Source organism: Natator depressus, chromosome 2, assembly GCF_965152275.1.
Source record: "Natator depressus isolate rNatDep1 chromosome 2, rNatDep2.hap1, whole genome shotgun sequence".
Lineage (NCBI taxonomy): Eukaryota > Metazoa > Chordata > Testudines > Cheloniidae > Natator > Natator depressus.
In genome coordinates, this window is record NC_134235.1 from 35,120,270 (window position 1) to 35,137,988 (window position 17,719).

The 17,719-nt window shown below is 36.2% G+C and overlaps 1 protein-coding gene across 27 annotated transcripts in view; it reads right to left on the minus strand.

Annotated features, from left to right (window-relative positions):
* The window catches only part of RIMS2 (regulating synaptic membrane exocytosis 2), a 737,938-nt gene that overhangs the window by 177,572 nt on the left and 542,647 nt on the right, over positions 1-17,719 (minus strand). For 11 of the 27 annotated variants that reach the window (XM_074943969.1, XM_074943968.1, XM_074943991.1 and 8 more), the window contains 2 exons: positions 6,404-6,583; positions 5,194-5,303 (listed from right to left, as the gene is read on the minus strand). In XM_074943969.1, coding sequence (XP_074800070.1) covers positions 5,194-5,303; positions 6,404-6,583 — 290 coding nt within the window. Of the gene's footprint in view, positions 1-4,187; positions 4,221-5,193; positions 5,304-6,403; positions 6,584-15,869; positions 15,933-17,719 lie in introns of all 27 variants that reach the window. The other 16 variants (XM_074943973.1, XM_074943972.1, XM_074943980.1 and 13 more) reach the window with 5 other exon arrangements.

Below are 17,719 nucleotides of genomic sequence, written 5' to 3' on the forward strand. Positions count from 1 at the left end.
TCTGTAAAATGAACAGAAATAACCCCCGTCAGTGGAAGGGCTGAGGCTAGAATCTGAGGCTGAGGTCACCTCCTGACTCCCAATCTATGGTACAGTTCCCTAGGATAGAGGATTGCCTAAATCTATTGCATCTCCCATCTGGTGTTCTTGCACTATGCTTAACACATAGCAGGTTCAGCAGAGGATGTGCGTATACACAGTGCAATTGGCATGTAATGAGCTCATATTGGGCTGGGAAAGGTTTAAGACACATGGAACGTTTAGACATTTTAGCACTCCCACGCTAAAGGCTATACTGAACACATGTAAAGGATGATGCTCACAGACTTAGAACTTGGACAAATCTGAGTGGGTTTTCATAAGAACAGAAAAAGGAATTGGCCTCACACTATCCCTCTGCTAAATTTCAAGTCCCTGCTCTATAGCATGGAGGTGTTAGAGCTCTTCAAAGAAACAGTTGGACGGTGGTTTTTGCAAGTCAGCTGAGACAGAGAGCAAACATGGAAAATTTCAGCCCCAACACTTAAAGTTTGGTGAAGTTATTAGCAATTGAAAATGGGGTCTTACAACAGAAAGTATTATGCAACTTTAACTACAGATATTACCAGTTCTATTATAATTTCAATATAGTATAGATCTTAATAAACAATTATTTACAAATTAAAACACAGAAGATTATCAATAATTTGTGATTTCTTTGGAGAATAATGAGTGAAGCATCGATCACTTCAAAGCGCCTCAAAATCTTGTGAAGTGGAAAGTCTTATTGTTATAATTAAATGTAGCAGATAGGGTTAAAATATGGGAAGTCAAGAAGTCCAATATTTGAAATAGTTTTAAGAGTAATTTCATGGGGTTTATATTTAAAATATAGACTGCAGGCAGTTACTGAATTTAGCCTTGTTCTTAAAGCCAAGTAGGACCAAGACTTGCATTTCAGCAACCTATAAAGTAAAACCTCTTATTTTCCTCCTATTAGATTAGCAATAGTTATAAACATTCACTGGTAATAAGTTTTTGATGCCTCTAACACCGTTATAAAATTGTAGGAGGTGTATTTTCAGCTCAGTACACACAGTTTTAGCTGTGTAGCTCCACTTAATGCTAAAAGGAGTTGTATAGCTAAAGCCCAGAACAAAATATTGAAAATATTCCTAAAAAATGAGAAGAAAGAAAGAAAGAAAGAAAGAAAGAAAGAAAGAAAGAAAGAAAGAAAGAAAGAAAGAAAGAAAGAAAGAAATTCTCCAAGCCTCTAAGAAGTACCATACCATATGCAGGATCCAACATAAAAAATAAGTGTTTTCTGGTCTGAAAATGCCCTTGAAATATTATATACTTAAAAAGCACACACACAAACAAACCAACCACCTTCTAGAGCCAGACACTTCACTGCAGTACACCACTTTTGTACTGGTTCATCAACACAAAGAGGTCATAAATGTGGCAGATCTAGCCAACTGTGGATTCCCTACTATGCCCTTGAGAATGGATCGGCCCCTTGCTGCCACAAGCAGTCACCATAGTTTAAAGCAAGCTTTCGCGCTGTTACACACTAAAAGCTGAGTACTCAGCTACAACAAAAGGGGACCCAGATTGGGGAGCTGTGAATAGCTCAATTTGTTCCCTCCTAGAATCACAGCATTTTACTATTTTTCTTCAGACATGTGTAATAAGTGTCTGACCCTGAAATAAGTACAGATTATTCATGTCACTAAGGGTCAACAGATCATGTTATTTTTAAACCTTTTTCCTTCTAGTACAATACAGAGATGACATGGACTAACTCCTGTTTGTAATCCTTTGATAATTTTTTAATTATCTCTTTTGTTACATTAACATCTGAACTTCAACTGGTCCAAGCTAAAATGTTGGTTTTTAAAATGCAAGAAAGTTATATAATACAGCATATTCTACATACAGTACTCAATCCTATATTTTACAGTCATTTTCTTTAAATCATGGAAAACTTTGCCCTCTTTGTTGCCCACATTTACATCACTCTTACAGAGCATTTCTTAGCACGTGTTAGTACAATGCCTAGCATGAGCAGCTGAGCCTGACTGGGGCTTCTGCATACTATCGCGCTACTCATAATGATAACTAATAATCTGCAGAATGCCTGACAACTTTCAGTTTTACTTGCTATTGCCTTTAATGCTGTTCTCTTTGCCTCAATGTTCTACTTAGTTTTTTAAATTATTTATTAATTAAATAACTCTTCCATTGTGGTCAATGTTCTGGGTTCCACTGGTTTTCGGTCAGAATCTTCATGCTTTTTTTGTTGTTGTAACAACAGTAATATTTTGGGACATAATCCACATTCTTAAAATTATATCAATTTTTTCTGTAAAATGCAATCTTCCTTTGCAATCAAGCTACACAGAATAACAGCATAGTAATCATAATTTCATTGAGTCGCTGTCAGAGGTTACTTACCAGTAACTGCATAAAACGAGTTACAAAATGGAGTTACCTGGCTCCTGAATTACCACATGAAAAAAACTATGTAGAATATTGAGACAAAGATTGCATAGCTGCAGGTTATGGCAGATAAGCTAGGGTATATAAAAGTAAAATATTTATATTTATTCTACATATTCTCTTTAATTACATTTGTACTTTTTCTTCACATATTATAGAAAAAATATATATACAAAATTTAAAATGCCATAGGTCAAGCCACTGAGGCCTGAACGTATGATCATACTTTGATTATATATTGATCTCCAATATCTATGTACTTTACAGTTCTCTGTAACCCAAATCTTCAGAAAAATCTAATTTTTAGATTGATATTCAGTAATAACAAAATACCACTTCATTCTTTGAAACCATCAGTGTAGTGTCTCATGCAACATCAGGACAGCCAACAACTCTTTAGATTTCTCATAAACAAATATTACAATCTTTAAAAATGTATTTATTATGGTAGTGCCTAGGAACTGACTGAGTACAGGGCCCCATTGTGGTAGGCCCTGTACAAACTCAGCGTAATAGCCAGTCTCAGCCACAAAAGCTTACAATCTAAATAGATAACACAGACAAAGGGTAGGGAAAAAGGATAGAATATACAAACATAATGAACAATGGCACAGAAGTCATGTTAGTATATTATTTCCTGACATAGCTAGACTACATTTAACTGTGATATAAACATTTTCACAACGCAAAAGACACTGCAGAAAAGTACACATAGGGTAATGATCTGGAGAGTCTGATTCCAAAACTGAAATAAACACCATAAACACTAAATAAAAAGTCTGTTGAGACAGATATGTATAGACCCTCAGTGACGTAAAAAAGGACTGCAATTGATATCTTCTGGTTTGCCATTAAGCAAATTGAGTATCAAAACTGGCATTAATTCTATGAAATATTTTTCACTTCTGTGGGGAGATTAATTTTTAGGAAAAATCTTACCGCTTTTTGTTTTAAGTCTACCTTGATTCAGGGAATTTTTACTTCTCGGTCCAATGGGTGTGACTTAAAATCCAGTAATTGCTTTAGACAACAAAATAATGTTACATGTGTACTTGTAGTGAACACTAATGCTCCAATCCCATAAAGATGTACGTACAGGCTTAACATTAAGCATGCTGAGAAGCCCAATTGAAATTAATGGTACTACTGTAGTGCTTAAATTTAAATACACACCTAAGGTCTTGATACTGCAAACAGTAATACATGTGTTTAACTTCATGCACATGATAGTCCAACTGACTTCAGTAGGACAACTCATGAAAGTTTGTGCAGGATCAGGGCCTAAATATTTCTAGGAAATATACAGTCTGAGGAATCATATATCTATGGAATCATATACAGTCTGATTCTGTAAGGTACTAAAGTATGTGTCTAACTTTAAGCACATGAAGTGGTCTCATTTAATGCAATCTAACTACTTATGTGTTTAAAGTTAGGCACATGCTTAATTACTTTGCTCAATTGGGGCCATATTTAGGTAGTTATCTAAAGAAAAATTCTACATTTTTAGGGCTGACCACTGTACAATTTATGAACTACAAATGGGGAAAAATACATGAGTGAATAATTATCACAAAAATTCTTCCACTGACCTAATAAAAGTCTATGCAATCAAGCAACATCAATTGCAGTTGGGTTTATTTTTGCTTATACAGCCTCCCAAAAAGACTTTCAAGCAGAAAACAAACCCTCCTTTATGTACAGACCTTCATAAGGTTCTATCTCCTTGTCTCCATTGTCTAGGGAGAATAAAAATAAAACAAAAAAGGGAACCAAAGAATAGGGTTTAAAAACAACAGCACTTTTACAAAAGGTATAACATACATCTTCATAAGGGAAAAAAAAAAGAGAGCACATGGGCATTTAGACTGATTTTGCAAAGCATGTTTATATACTATCAATAGAAAAGCTGAAAATATATTTGATGCCAAAAATGTAGTTTTATTCCTATGATTTTGAAGTTTCCTGAAAATGTCTTGTCTACTGAACAACACTTTCATGAGGCATTCAAAGGAACAGTATTGACAGTATCCATAAAATATGCATCACCAAGCATCTTGCTGGTATTTATTTTTGTTGTTAAAGACGATGCCCTTTTTTTTTGTTCCTTCTGTGTCAAGAGTGATATCTATACTTATGCATGAGCTAATCATCCTTTGTACTTGTGAGATTTTTTCCTTTATTGTTGTTAGCATAGGAGCTTTGTGCTACTATTCTACCACACATTGATCCTGATCCTAGAAAGGATGCTACATTCTCAACACCCAGGGAAGACAGTGGGCACTCTGAATCTTTCAGAATTGGACATTTTATGAAACACATTCATTACGCCATAGTTTTATCAATAAAATGCTAAGCAACTGATACAGGACCTTCTGCTCCTGTTGAAGTCAGTGCAAAATGCTCATCGACTTCAATGGGAACAGAATTGAGTCAATGCATAGTCCACTTTGGTCTCTGTTTATTGAATTATTTTGATGATATAGATTAGTTTAATTCAAGTGGCAGTAGATGTTAGTCAGATTTTGAAAGAAATGGCGGATGGTACAAAACACAAAACTATTGGCAAATACTGGTTTGACACAGGAAAAACTCAAGACCTTTAGGTTCTAATTTCAAGGAATAAATAATAACCATTATTAATAAATAATAACCTCCTTCATTTTAGCAATCCACAAACAATTCTGAAGTCACATAAAAAATAACACTTACTTCTTTCCAATGTCCCCTTTGGTGGGAGCTGTGGTAACTGCCTGCCCCTTCGTCCTGCTACTGGAGTACTTGATGGGCTTGTTTGGACAGACCCAGTTCGAGGATGTGACCTACAGAACACACATCAAAACAAAACATGCCCTTTAAAAGTCACTTTCATCCTTCGATACCTACAGAGCTAATACAATGACTAAGAAAATTTTGGTGCGCTTAGAACCCTTGAGGTACTGTAGTGGTACTGCTGTCTTTTTTCACAGAAGGACTAGTTAACAATTAAACAGAGAAAACTCTATCTAAAGAAAAAAGCCAAAATAAGGCTAAATATTGACATGTAATATGTTTGCGTAGCTGACTCCACATATTTTCTATGTGTATGTATTCATGTATGTGTGTGTGCTCTTTTATTAAATACACACATACATACAAAACCATCTAGGGGCTACATGCTAAGATCCTTATTCCATTTATATTCAGTTAAGCTTTTCTGACTAAGTAAAAATGAAGTAAAATAGTGAGAAATGATATCAGGAATTGATTCTTGATATAATTAGCTTTCACTATCGGAAAGCCAAGAAATATATTCTACAATCCTAAAATAAGGTGATGTTTCATTCAACTTCCTACTCGGCCAAATTGGCTCCACATATAGTCATACTTTCTTTACTGTAGTTGCACTAAAGGGAGTTTACATAAATTGGTAAAATTCTGCATCAGTACTAATATAATGTACTTTAACAGGAACTATACAGACTATGGGACAGTAAAATGTAGTCAGAGAAAACAGTGGTTAATACACAACGTTAGTACAATCCATTTAAAGAAACTTTTTTTTTTAAAAAAAAATAGTTTCATTTGATGTTATGATGGTTGTTCCATAAGCGATGTCTGATGAACACAAAAAAATTCTCATTCTGTAAGAGAAGAACATGATAGTTATGAGGTGCTTTATGTGGGAAATCTCCCAGGATTCCTGATAAATGAGAAATCACAAAACAAATGTAGTTAAATACGTTAGTAAACAAATTACAATGGCAGCCACACCATTATATCCACAATAGAATATAAATAGTGTGTTGGCACTGACAGGGTTAGTATCTACTGCTACTAGTGATCAGCCAAAGATGGAAGGCGATACCAATTAGCTACTGGGAAAATAAAATGTGAGTTGGTGGGGCAAAAGGAATTAGTCTGATTGATTTGTCTGTTTCACCTCGATAAGGCAGGTGAAGGAGGGGCAGATCTTCCAGTCATTAATGAAGGCATCGACCTCATGAGGTTTGAGTCAGGACGCTCTGTGGATCGGGAGCGGGAGTTGGTCCGCTCTAGCACAGGACGCTGTTCTGTTGATCTGGATCTTTGATATGGCTGTCTATCTGCTGCTTCACAATTCCTGTAATGTTAGTCAAAAAGCAGCTCAGTTGACCTTTAACTGTTCTGTTAGTTATAAAATATGCTGCTTGGTATTGATTTGGAGAAAAATCATTGTTAAATACATTTTGGTAACTTTTCTGAGTTCGCTTCTTGATAACATACAGTATTTATAGATGTATGCAGTCTCTTATGCAAAACTCTGGATAAATAGGCTAAAATGTTTTCTGTGTCTCAGTAATGACTTCCCATGCTATAATCTGTTTCCAGGCAATTTCTCAGTAAAACTATTTTGTTAACCAACTACACCAGTACACCAAACGTTGAAGGAAAAATCAATTTGATTAGAGAATATTAAACCTAGTTGGTGTTTATAAGTTGTCTGGTTCTGCATTCTCACTCATATAAGTAGTTCTTACCGATTACATTAACTTCATTAGCACTACTCATATGAACAAGGGTTTGCAGGATAAGGTCCATAGTAAATATTTACAAGCTATATCTGATCTAATTACAGTACGTTGACGTCAGCTGTAAGATTCAGCTTTAGAAACAAAGGACAATATATACGCCATGCATTAAGAATGGCTCATACAGTTAGAGTACTCGATGTTCTGGTTAATAGAGACCTCTAGTACCACTAGCACAGTACACATTCAGATGACCCACAGGGGAACACAAGATTTGTCTCTGATAAAAGTTAGCTTCTTGTTTTCTTGATCTAATGTATGGTGCCAATGTAATGACAGAAAGGGGAAAACACTGAGATGTGAAAGGAAAAAGATGGGCAGAGGAAAATAAGAGGTTCCATAACAACTGACTAAATTAAGATATAGTACAAAATAATTTGTGGGGTTCAGCTTCATTTGTTCTGAAATAATTATTGGATTTCTGCGGTACTTTTCTATCTCAGGTCATAGTCTGATCCTTTTGCTTGCAAACAGAAATACAAAGGGGGAAAGTTGGCTAGCAACTTCCTTAAATATACACATCCATTTTAAATTTTAAAACTAAGTTGTACATATTAGTTGGGCTGATTCTGTAATAATTTGTACCTCACACCTCCAATGGAGTAAATGGAATCTCCACATAATTACAAACTCTTCACCTAATAGTACCTTTTAAGGCTTTTCCTATAGCTAAGTCCTGTATTTTACAATGAAGTTGGTTAATAAGAGTGTGTGGTTGGTTGGTTGGTTGGTTAATAAGAAGAGTGACTGGATGGTGATTAAATGTAACAAAAAGTCAAGTTTTAATTAGTATTTTAAATAGAGAGAGACACTGCAGGCAGCCTCATTATGAAGAGTCTTACGTTATTAACGGCATTATTTTTATAAAAGACTGTACTGAGACAGAGCAAAGTTTTCTCTAGGGCTGCTAACTTTGCTGAGTGCTTTGATAAAAGAGTCATTAAAATGAATGTCTGTTCACGCCTTCCATGAGGTAGTAATTGGATTCGTAGAAAACAAAATGAAATTCCCCCAGACAGGTCTAGAATAATGCCAGCCACCATTACCCTACTTCTAAAGCTCCTAACAAACAAACACACCACAATGAGACACACAATGGTAATTATAAACTAAAGGCACTGACAATCAGGGGAGAAGTAAAACTAGCCTGGCACAAAACCACAAAGATTACCTCATGTCTTCTTCTGGCTCTATCAATTCTGTTTCTGAATGGGAAGCTTGATCAGCCAAAACATCCACTGTCTCGCTTCTTTAACATTGTGGATAAACAAAGAAGTGTAACCTTAGCTTTGTAATAGATGTTGCTTAGCTTAGATAGCCATTTAAAGAAGGGTCTCAGTGCTACAGATGATGAGTAAGGGAGTCAAGCATCCACATGGTGGTGAAGAAATAAGCTTTCTCTGGTTACAGAAATAAATTCTGAAGAAAGCAATTCACCCCGAGACCTGAATTCTAAAAACAGTGCATGACTAAAGCCAGACTGTGCCTAGTCCTTGTGCAGGTGGGAAAGAGAAGGAGTTGGCACAAGGAACATCTTTCTCTCTTCCTTCTGCCTTCCACAGAGGGGTCAAGCACAACAGAAGTTCTTATACTAAAGGAATGCGAAAATCCTTGTAGGACTAGTGCTGCTTTCCTGTGCTCATCTCTGTAAGAGAGGCAGTCTCTGCACACTGTAGGAGTTTGGTTTGCTATCTGGGGTCAGGCAGGGCTTGGTCCTTGCACCCTCTTCAGACGGGGTGCACATGCTGTAATCTGCAGAAGAGATGCAATGCCAACCAAAGAACCAGCTGCAGAAATGCAGCTTCACATCACCTATAATACGTGGCTGTATTGGTCACAATCTGGCCATAACAGTGGATGGATGAAATTTGTAAAACCCCTAAGTGACTAAGGGGCATACATCCTACTCTCAATTGACTTTCAGTAGGACACGAGTGCCTGAGTCACTAAGGTGCTTTTGAAAATCCCATCCAATATGAATATAACTTATTGCATATGACTACTGAAAGCCATTTTAAAGGGGAAAAATAGATAGTCAAAGTTAAAGCTATCCAACACCCACAGCTTTACTTAAAGTGTTTTGCTCCTTTGCATTACCAACAGCCTTTGTGCAAAGGTTTTCATTTTTAAATCTAATGAAATGTCAGTATGGCCTCCCACTTCTCCTTTAGTACTACCTACTTCACCATCCTTCTATATCTACTGGCAAAGAACATTCACTTTAGGTGGTCTATTCTCTTATCAGTGTGTGGGAGATTTGCGCACATAATTCTCCCACGCACTGACGGAAGAATGGATCAGTAGGTGTTTACATCTTAACCAAGCATATCGATCACACTGACAAAGTTTCAGCTTTCAGTAAGCCACCATGTAGAACAGCACTCTGGCTATTCTACATTTAAAATAAACATTTTAAAAGGCCAAAATTTAGAATTACCAAGATGTTATAAGAAAGTCACCTCTAGTATACAGTAATAATTGTAATTTCTGTTCACTACCATCTAACCTGAGGGGCTATAAGCCTTGAGTTAAGTACTAACTTATGTGCATTGGTTCATGCTCATATTCTGGGAATGTCCAAAGTTAATAATTTTTTCGACGCACAAAGTGAGCATTTCTCATTTTTAATTATTCAAAAATTAATGTTACTTTTTTTAACAAGTAAAAAGGAGAATTTTCATCAAATGAATAAATAGTAGTTTATCTAAGTGCATTCATACAGAAAGACTTTTAGGAGGCAAACAATAGTGAATAATCATAAAAGCTGTCAGTGCAAGCACACAAGCATCTCACTACTTCCCAAAACAATTGGATGTTCTTCCCATATTTCAGCTGCCATCCCATGTGCAATATTCATTTTACTGTGCACAATACATAAAAGTAGATTATAGCAGCAGGCCAGTTAAAATCACAGTTTGTTAAAATTTCAAAAGTAGTTAATATGTCCTCATAACAAAGAACTGAAGAAACAGCAGTATAAATGTACACTATGCAAGGGATTTTAATGCAACTTTTGTGATCATATCAGGCTTTCACTACTTCTAGAAACACTTAGCAAATAACAAGAGAAATACAAAAGGTACAATATCTAATAGTCACTACTTCAAGAATAGGCCAGCTACTATCCAATGGGATACCTGTCAGTGTCCGTGGAAGGTTGCTGGATTTCAATCCTTGGACATGCTGTTCTTCTACTAGCTATAGGAACTTTGCTGTTTAGTCACAGACACAAGATCCTCTGTTAGCATAACATAAATAAGCATGTCTGCAAAAAGTGAGATTTCTAGTAATAACCATTGATTCATGAATATTGTAACAGGAAGTGTGTGAAGATGTGAAGAAGCAGTTCATTGTAACCACACAGAGATAGAGAAATAACTAGTTAGCAGCTGCAGGGTAATTTCATTTTTACGAGGATCAAAAGCAAATACCTATGAAGAAGCTTAACATAATATAAAAGTATGTTCTCAAATAATACTTAGTGCAGAAAAGAATTCAATGCTTGCATCAACTCCAGTAAATAAAATATAAATAAAGTAATGTACGTGAATAGTCAATCATATATTAATGTCATATACTATGGTATCTGTGTGATAACTATAAAGAGAATAAGTGATGATATAGTATAAAGATTTTCAGTGGAACTACACTCATTATCTGACTCTTCATTGACATCAGTTTGGGATGGGTGCATTACATATGAACAATGCCATGAGTGAATTACACTAGTCATGCCAATAAAACCTTTATGCCACACCATGGTCTCATGTCATCTGTTCATGTTAGAAATACTATTACAGAAATATTTTAGGAAGTTTTTAAAAATTGATTTGGTCCATTTTTTCCTATCTTTTCTTCCTATAAATTCACTTAATACTGTTGTCCATCTTTGACCTGAGCGGCTAGTCAAATTTCAGGGCCCTGGGGACATTCTATTTGGAAGCAGAAATTGATGGAGACTGGTATTCTTTGATGCAATTTTGTTTATTTACAAGGAATATACAAAGTCCTGCTTCAACATATGAAGGAGGAATCAAAAGAAAGAGGAGCAGTTTCTTAGCTTACAGCCCCAAGTCTCTTTAGCCAACATGCTGAGAATCTCTCTCTCTAACTTTTCCCAGGGTCACCCTGTGCTCACAGGCTCCTGCTGGACTTGCTTGCTTTTTGACTCTTCCTCTTTCTCTAGTCTCATGTGTTCTCAGCTTGTGTGTGTTCTGCTTTCCCTCACACACATCCACACACTTGATCACAATACCAAGTGGAATCTCCCACACACATGGTGCTAGTTTCCAAGCACACACTATTTGGTCTTGTTTTAGGTGTGCCCCTTAAATATCTCTTACAACTACCTTAAATGAAAGGCACATTCACACATCAGTTTGATGAAGTTTTAACCCATTGCAAGGCTTTACCCAGTTCTTAATAATTTCATGAGTTCAACAACATAGGTCTTGGAAGAAAAGAGAAAAAATAACTAATACATTTTTAAAATACTTCTAAAAGTTACCTGAATAGCTTTTTCTTACATTATATCTCAGTTTAAATATTTCAAAAAAATCTCACTATCTTCCAAGATTTAGTACAAGTAGTGTGTGTACTGTTCAGAAAGGGGATTCAGGACTTTCTAATTATTAATAAATCTTTCTAAATAAATCTCCAGTTGTCGCAGATCATATTTAATACTACTTTAAATGAAAGCAGACACAGCACCATGAGGTGATGACACTGTTAGCTTAATTTAAAGGATCCCACTTTCCACTTTTAGACTTTAAGGGCTTGTCCACAGCAAGGATCTTGATGCACAGCAAGCTGGGTATAAATCTGCGCACACTAGCCTGCTGTTCACTAACTGGCCATATGGACCCTGATACAGTGCACTAAGGGTGTGTCTTCATAGCACAGTTAGCTTGAGTTATAACTGGAGTTTTACCCCTAATTTGACTCCTGTCCACACAAAAATCTCTAGCTTGAGTGAAGTGGTGCTTTGGCCTTGAGCTAGCTGACTGGTCAGGAGTGGGTAGGTTGAGACCTGAGTGATGCTGATGCTCCAGCTACTAATGCGGTGAGGCTGCAACAGCTCAAGTTACAGCAACTCAGCAGCAGCTAATCCAATCACTCTTCTAATCCAATCAGTGTGCTGCTAATCAAATCACTGTGTAACTCCAGTGCTGTTTTGAAGTGTGGTCCCTCTCATTCAAGCTATGGTATCTTGAAAGCAGTAACCTCAGTGTACTAACTCAAGCTAACTGTTGCAGTGAAGACAAGACCTAACAGTGCTGCAGTGCACTTTGACTTACTGCTGTTTCAAACAGCAGACGTCAGAGTGCACTACAGAACTTTTAGTGCACAGTAGTGGGGTCCACAGGGCCAGTTGGTACTCAGCAGGCTACTGCACAGTAGATTTACACCCCGTCTTGCCATGCACTATGTCTCTGTGTGGACAAGACCTAAGATTATTTTTCAAAAAATAAGGATACCAATCTCACATGCATACAATGGCATGGTTTGACTTATTTTTATTTTGGCATGGCACCTTAATTTTAAATTTTAATATAAAAAAATCTTTGAAAAACCAATTTGAGCAGTCGGACATTTATGCAAGGTATCCTTTCACTATGAATGTGAACAAATGTAAACACCTTTTCTTATAATTTTGAATCCATTAATTGTAAAAAAAATCACCCCAGGTTTCTTGTACTCATGGGACCTCTTCTCCCTCCTCCCATCACCTACAGGATCACAGCTGCCTTTCAGCAGTGCTTTGTATCTCAACAACCACTTTTGAATCTCACCCTCTAATCTTGCTTCTCTTCTGCTGCCTTCTCCTCTTGCATAGCCCATTCCCTACAACTGAGTATACTATACCTCTTAAAAAAATAATCACACCAATGTTAATGGAAATACTAAAACTATTCAAGCATGCAAATCCACAACTAAGTCTTATATGTTTAAAATGTTATTTTCCCCTAGGTAATTCAGTGTATATGTAAATTCACCCACTCACTGAAAAGCTCTGAAATATTTAATAAAAATGGCACCTTAAAATGGAAAGATGTATATGCACAGTAGCAATTTTCAAAATTCCCTACTGAACATGTAATTTAATGAATGAGAATTAAGGGATATATCAGGCAATACAAACAGAAATAATGTCCAATAAGGGCTCATTCCTTAAAGGTGCTGAACACTCTAGTCCAATCCAGCAAAACACTTAACCACATGAGTATTACCACTGATGTCAATGGGACTGTTCTCAGGCTCAGAATTAAACTTGAGTGTTTTGCTGGACTGGGTTTGCGTGCACAGAATCTTTCAGGGTTGAACACTACATTTGGATAAACACATGATATATAATTCAGCCCACAAGTAGTTAGTGACAAAGGTTCAACCTCTGCTCTGAATTTCCTTGCTTCTGGGATTTTGTTTTAAATCTTACATGCTACTAATAACACAATTTCTGATTTAATTTTCCTTTATTTTTGGTAGTAATTTGCTGACTGATACCCCGGCAGATCTTTAACTATAATTGTAAGAGTCCACACAAAAGCTCTAATTCTGGAAAGGTTTATGCATCTGCTTAACTTTATGCACCAGACCATACTGCCATATCTCAATGGGACCACTTGCAGGGTGAAAATTTGGCCCCATTGAAGTCAATGGGAGTTTTGCCATTGACTTTAAAAAAGGTCAAGATTTGACTCAAAGTCCAAAATCCCTTGTTTAATTCCTCTGATAATAATGGAATTTGTTTCATAATTATTAAGGATTTTTAAAATATTCAAAATATTCTTTATGGTCTGCTTAAATGTCAAATTGAACCATATATGTCCCAAACCAACTTTTGCTTTTTTGTAACAGCCGTGCTGATCTTAATTTAAATTGGTACACAGAGTACCAACACAAATTGTTTCTTGAATTATAAACTGTGGTTATTTTTTCCTCTCTACCTACCATATTAACCTCTATTATGAGCTGAGCCTAAGAAATATCAGATAAATAATAAAGGTATTTTAAGTTTCTAGTGCAACAAAACAGCTTAGACCTACAACTTTTTTTTTTTTGCACTACAGAGCTTTAGTTTAAATTGACCAAATTAATATTTTTTATAATATGGAGTTAAGAAAAACAAGAAGGAGCTAGGACCTGGTATGTCAATTTTCAATGCAAATATATTTTTATACTACAACTGCTGATTTAATTACAGATGTGCTGATGGAAGCTTGTCTTGAAGGGAAACTGCCAAATTGGAAAACAATCAGTGGAACATTTTGTACCTAATACTGTCACAAGGAATATCTTATATATCTAGACAGAAAAAGATAATAGAAAGCATTCAATTTTTCTCTCTCATTTCAGCTTGTTTACTTTGTGCATTTGAAAGCATCTTGTTTGACTGTTTTGTTGATGATCATCTGCATGCTACTCATGCACTGTTCCAGGGGGATCTCACATACATGCTCTACCCCAGGCTCTGCAAGAGGATGTTCCCCACTACCAGTAAAACTGAAATTGAAGAGTCAGCAGGCAGGTGAGTGCACAGAAAGAAAAGGGACCTGAAAGTACATTGGGTGATGTTGCTCTGGGGCCCATCCAAAAGTCTGTTACAAACATAGCTGCGGAGTAGGAACACTGATTAATTTTTTTTACTTTTGTCATAATTCTCAGAGTGGGTGGTGTTGGGGGCCTGTGATATACAAGGATGCCAGACTAGATGGCTAACAAACAAAAAATTTCTCATTAACAGTGGAACACACAGAGCAAATACAAATTACTATTTTAGTAAAATCTTTAGTCTTAAAGATATTAAAATAAGTGATCATGTATCTACAATTTCTTTCAATATATCGGGTCAATCATTCACACTTGTACAGTCTATAATATTCTGATCAGCACAGCTTGAGTCTTGCACATCTGTTTTATACAGGCAAACATACATTTGACTAAATAGTTCTGCAAAGTTAAATGTCTACTTTGTGCTGCTATAGAAAAATGAGTAAATACACCATTTCCATACTAGAGACACAAATAATGTTACTAATGAAACAAAATGAAAATATAACTTTGTACTCTTTCAATGGTTATGGAATTTTTTCTACACTACTTTATATTTGAAAAATTGGCACAATACATATTGCATTTCAAATATCCATTTATATTTACAGGCTTTATTTTGTGTAATTTAAAACATATTTTTGATATTTAAAATATTATAGGACAGAGACAGATGAGTGGTTATTATTTTTACATAATTAATTCATATTTATCCTAAAATAAATATAAGGAGTTTTACATAAAAGAAAAGAAAAGAAAAGAAACACTGCAGGTCCACTGATGAAGACCTTAACCAGCTCTCACTATAGAAAAATTCCCAGTAAATCAATGGGAGTAAGGACTTCAGAACTGACCACTATATGCATCACACTCTGTGCTTGATCCTCCAAGATCCCACTCAACCAGTACCCAATGGGGCTGCTCACTGCAGTAAGGGCTGGTAGGATCAGGTCCAAATTCTTTAAGCTAAATTCAATATTGGACTTTAATTTATCTTGTTCCAAATTGTATGTGTCCTTCGTCCACCATAATCCTTTTTCTCAAGAACAACCCAACATATTAAAAAGATTCACATAAAGTAGTTCAAGCATCATCACTGTTTTTTCTGTCCTCATAATGGAAACCTTGGAAAGAGACAAGCCAACAAATATGCCTTTTTTGGGATCAATAGAGAAAGAAATGGAGGATGATTTACATGACATCAGAAATAAAATTGGTTACTACAGTTAGTCAACTCTACAAGCAGATTAGGAACACATATTCAGTATCACTACACTCTTTACTTACCCATAGTTTTCAGCTGAACCATTGACTACATGATCTGCCCATGAACTTGCACCATTGTACCACCTTTACAATGCAGTTAAAATAAAGAGGTGTTATAAATAAATATAGGTAGTATTAAAAACACTATAATTCATGTGTCATATTTGCTTCTCACTAATCTGGAGATTTTTTTCAATTGCTTCCAATATGTTTTCTGCATTTCCTCTTCTTTGCTAAGAGGTATTAAGAAAAACAGGCACTTTCTGGCAACAGTTATGTATATTTTTTTCCAGATCTAATTCCCAATATATTTCAGTAAGTGAATTCTATCATTTTCAGCAAGTTTGCCTAACTATTAACTTCTTTCTTTAAGGCTTGATCCTTCAATGCCTTTGCATGCAATACTTCCATTGTCTTTGAGTGTGTGTGGAATACTTTTAAGATTAGACCATAGAGAGATAGTGTCAAACTTAAAAGCCATATACTGTAAGCCAAACCATTTTTTTACCTATGTCCTAAAAACACCTCTAAATAGTAAAGCAATTTTTAAAATTCTGTTTACTGTTATGTATTGAAGGGTTTTTTTTTGGTGGGATTTTTTATTTGTTTTGGAGGGAGGCGGGAGGGGGGTGTTGCATTCTATTCAGCCTCCACAATGAAAAATCAATGAAATGACAATCATTATTACTCTGCACTGCTCTAGCTGGGCTAAATGATTTAAACATGTGTAACATGACATCAGCAACATCAGTCAAAACAACATCAAGCGGTTTGCAGAAAGGTTATGTTTGAACGGAAGCAGAACGGGAAAAAGAGATTCTGGGCAGATGGAGTCACAACCTCTAAGTTAAAAACCTGTCCTTCTTCCAGAAACCACATGATAATCTTCTTATCATTCATTACCCTAAAACTCTGGAAACATGTGCAATTCATATAACTCTGGGTTAGAGAAATGGTGATGCAAATCAACTTTGGTACTACATGGAATCCTCAGATCTCCTGCAAGTGGCCTGGGTATGTAACATTGAGACTACAGTGGTTTCATGGATCACTGATCCAATTAAGTCTCTGGGATCCTTGAAAGTCAAAGGGAGTTGGATACCTAACTTCTCTAGGCTCCATTGAAAATTCCAGACCAAGTGTCCATGCTGAACCTCTTAGTGATTTTGATACTGATGAACACAAGGTTTTTGCTGAAACTATTGCAAACCATGGCAAGGATGGATGGAGTAGTTCTTGAGTGACACAGTTGTTTCCTCTGAGGTCTCAGGGTATAGTACTGGAGCAACCTCATGTGGGGTATCACATAATTTTGCCGTCACCCTTCCTGATTAATGTGTGTATTCGGTAGTTGCGGGAAGACAATGAAGTGGTATGGGCTTTACTTGCGTCTTTACTATATGGATGTCACTCAGCAGTTCATCTCCTTTTCATATCAAACTGGGCTGGAGCAGTTGATGGGGTTATGTAGTATCTGGCCAGGACCAAGACTTGAATGAGGGCAATTTACACAGGACCCACCAGCTTCTGGATTATCAGGATATAGCAGAATGCAAGAGTGCTCCTGATCATGTGTGCTTGACCAACATGTTGCAAACTTTTGTTTCAGGTTCAAAATTTGTATCTGCTATTTTGTCAACTCAGGTTTGGATTACTGCAATGCATGCTACAGGAAGCTACTTCTTAGGACTGCTCTGAAACCATCGAACACGATGGTCCATTCATTAAAGGGTGTTTCTCAGAGGAGGTGAGTTATCCTTGGTGATCTTCACTGGTTTTCAATCCATTTCTGGGTGAAATTCAAAATTGCTGATTTTAATCTGTAAATCCCTAACTGGGTTGGATCTTTGGTTACCTTTGAGATTCCATCT